This window comes from Salvelinus alpinus, chromosome 2, assembly GCF_045679555.1.
Source record: "Salvelinus alpinus chromosome 2, SLU_Salpinus.1, whole genome shotgun sequence".
Lineage (NCBI taxonomy): Eukaryota > Metazoa > Chordata > Actinopteri > Salmoniformes > Salmonidae > Salvelinus > Salvelinus alpinus.
This window is the reverse complement of record NC_092087.1, coordinates 22,329,098-22,332,094: the sequence shown is the minus strand read 5'-3', so window position 1 is coordinate 22,332,094 and position 2,997 is coordinate 22,329,098. Positions and strand designations below refer to the sequence as shown.

At 39.9% G+C, this 2,997-nt stretch overlaps 1 protein-coding gene across 1 annotated transcript; it reads left to right on the top strand.

The window, feature by feature from the left end:
• Positions 1–400: 400 nt before the first annotated feature.
• opn1sw2 (opsin 1 (cone pigments), short-wave-sensitive 2) lies at positions 401–2,797 on the top strand. Its single transcript, XM_071370639.1, has 5 exons — positions 401–791; positions 1,090–1,258; positions 1,439–1,604; positions 2,086–2,325; positions 2,491–2,797. The coding sequence occupies exons 1-5, from the start codon at positions 401–403 to the stop codon at positions 2,587–2,589; spliced, it is 1,065 nt and encodes a 354-aa protein (XP_071226740.1). The 3' UTR covers positions 2,590–2,797.
• Positions 2,798–2,997: the final 200 nt, after the last annotated feature.

Here is a 2,997-nt window from a genome sequence, read left to right as displayed (position 1 = left end):
ATTAGCTGGTTGCAGTAACACTGAACTGCTATCTATGTAAATGGGATCATCCTTATCATCCAGGTTTTTCTGCACGGAAAGAAGATTACGTTCAGGGACTGTGTCTTATATACATGTGCAGGTGTGTGTGGTTGTATGAGAGGACTTGTGTGTTGAGGAAATTACTTGACATCTTTCATTTGAGGGTGGGGCACTGTGATATCACTCTTAAGGCCTTATAAAAGTCCACTTAGTTCCCCAACAGGACATGCGATCAACCTTCGAGCTCCTGAGGTAGACACCAGGCAATTAACGCATTTTGAATTACTTTTTCTCCTTTTAATGGAATAGATCTTTGTAGTTATAAGACCTTGGTAGTGGGGAAACAAATTATATTAAAACAAATTGGTTATCAAATAAAATGAACACAATGAGGTCGAATGCTCGCCCCGTGGAGCTCCAGGAGGGATTCTACATCCCTATCGCGCTGGATACCAACAACATCACTTCACTCAGCCCCTTCCTGGTTCCTCAGGACCACCTGGCGGGCAGTGCTATCTTCTATGGCATGTCATTTTTCATGTTCTTTCTATTTGTTGCCGGCACTGCTATCAACGTCCTTACCATCGTGTGTACTATCCAGTTCAAGAAGCTGCGATCCCATCTCAACTACATTCTGGTGAACTTGGCAATAGCTAACCTGCTGGTGTCCATGTTTGGATCCTCCACCGCCAGCTTGTCCTTTGGCTACAGATACTTTATCATGGGATCGGTTGCATGCCAGATTGAGGGATTTACAGCTACTCTTGGCGGTAAGAAAAATATATAGACTACAAATACTACAACTATGAGCACAATTGCATCTGAACATCTTTTTTATTGTCTATTAATATACAAGCTTAATATGTACAATTTGAAATTAATGTATTGGTGTCACACATTTCTTTTCATTTAGTCATTTCACATCTATTTTGACAGTTTGTATGCTTCAATCCTTTGGTAAATTGATCATCTGTAGCAGTGCTTTAGCAATTCCTCATAGTAAAAAGGATATTCACATCTCCCTATAAACCATTCATGTATGTGCTTTTATTTTCTGTGTCATTGCAGGTATGGTGAGCTTATGGTCTCTCTCAGTAGTGGCGTTTGAAAGATGGTTGGTTATTTGTAAGCCAGTCGGTAACTTTCAATTCAAGAGCACACATGCAATAATTGGCTGTGCAATCACTTGGGTGTTTGGGTTGGCTGCCAGTCTTCCCCCTCTGTTTGGCTGGAGTAGGTCAGTGTCATTTTCACTCCTATCTCTCTGTCTCTTTCTCTCTCTGTGTGTACAAACACCTCACATACGCAAGTTCGCACACACACACACAAATAATTTTGGTTTGTACATGTGATACAACACTTGTGCAACACTGTTCCTGAATTTGAAGGTGAGGACTGTGATCCATTCTCTTCCCAGATACATTCCAGAAGGTCTCCAGTGCTCCTGTGGACCAGACTGGTACACCACAAACAACAAATACAACAATGAGTCCTATGTCATGTTCCTCTTCTTCTTCTGCTTCGGAGTCCCATTCAGTGTCATTGTTTTCTGCTATGCCCAGCTGCTCTTCATGATGAAGGCGGTATGTGCAAGTTACACATAGGAAGAGATTCTTTGAATTAGTTGCTACGTGATAACATGGACATTGTTAATCACTGGGAAACAATACATAGAAAACAATGTAGTCACAGAAGTTTTTTTTGGCAAGTTTATTGTAATAAAGTAGCACATATTTAGTTACAATACAAGGATTAACATAACATATAATATGGTAATCTAAGTAATGACGAGTGGAATTAGCAAAATGTATACGAAAAAGCCTACATGAAAAAGGGTAAATGGTTCAAAGGAAAGGTAGGAAAATAAACATTTCAAAAACACTAACCACCATCTTAATGAATCAACCTAGCGACATTCTAGATTGAGAACATGCTTTCTTCTGCTTATTTTGGAATCTATCCATGTCATAGTGATTATTAGTGGAAGCCTTTGGGATGAGATACAGACATCAGTAGGCTGTTACTACAGCACTGGAATCATGCCCTCTTTAACTCCCCGCACAGGCTGCCGCGGCACAGGCAGACTCTGCCTCCACCCAGAAGGCAGAGAAGGAGGTCACCAAGATGGTGGTGGTGATGGTGGTGGGCTTCCTAGTGTGCTGGATGCCCTACGCCTCCTTTGCTGTCTGGGTTGTACAAAACCGCGGTGCACCCTTTGATCTCAGATTGGCCACCATACCTTCCTGTTTCTCCAAGGCCTCCACAGTCTACAACCCTCTCATTTATGTCTTCATGAATAAGCTGGTATGTTTATAGTTTTTAAGTGTCTTGTGGAAGAGTATTCACTGGAACAATTAACAGGTTGAATGGTTACCTTAATACCGTAAATAATTTTTCCTTATTTAGTCACATGATCGTTTTCATATGATAATTTTCCCCATCAGTGATTGTCTTCCTCCTCACTTTCAGTTCCGCTCATGCATGATGAATTTGCTGGGATTGAAGTCCGGGGATGATGAGGAAGCATCATCAACATCCTCAGTCACTCAAGTGTCTTCTGCTGGTTAAAGAGGGCATCTCTATTTTTATTTTACTTGCTAAACTGTTGCTACTGTATGATCATTTGTATATTGTAAATAATATTGAATGTGCACTAAACAGGACGTTTTGTCCTTGAAGGTGTTGTCAAAAATATGTGGTATGATAATCTTATAAGAGTAGCTATAACAATTTAACTGCATTAAAGAGAGATGAGAATAAATGCACACAAAAAAAAAGCTAATTTACTGGTTTGGGTGTTTGTGTCGCTATACTCACTTTAATTAGAGTGCATTATGATGCAATGCTTCAACGTGGTTCAAAACAAGACAATAAAACACAAAAGGTACATTTTCAATGTTTAAGTGGGCAAATACACTTTACATAGGTCTATAAGTTGGTAGCCAGAAAATTAGTATTACAATTTGGACTTCAGTA

What these genes read in the sequence shown, in the direction of transcription:
- opn1sw2 (XM_071370639.1), top strand. Translation starts at nt 401, where the DNA reads ATGAACACAATGAGGTCGAATGCTCGCCCCGTGGAGCTCCAGGAGGGA. An exon ending in ATTTACAGCTACTCTTGGCG is followed by an intron (nt 792 to 1,089) that starts GTAAGAAAAATA and finishes GTGTCATTGCAG; the next exon opens with GTATGGTGAGCTTATGGTCT. An exon ending in CCTCTGTTTGGCTGGAGTAG is followed by an intron (nt 1,259 to 1,438) that starts GTCAGTGTCATT and finishes TTCTCTTCCCAG; the next exon opens with ATACATTCCAGAAGGTCTCC.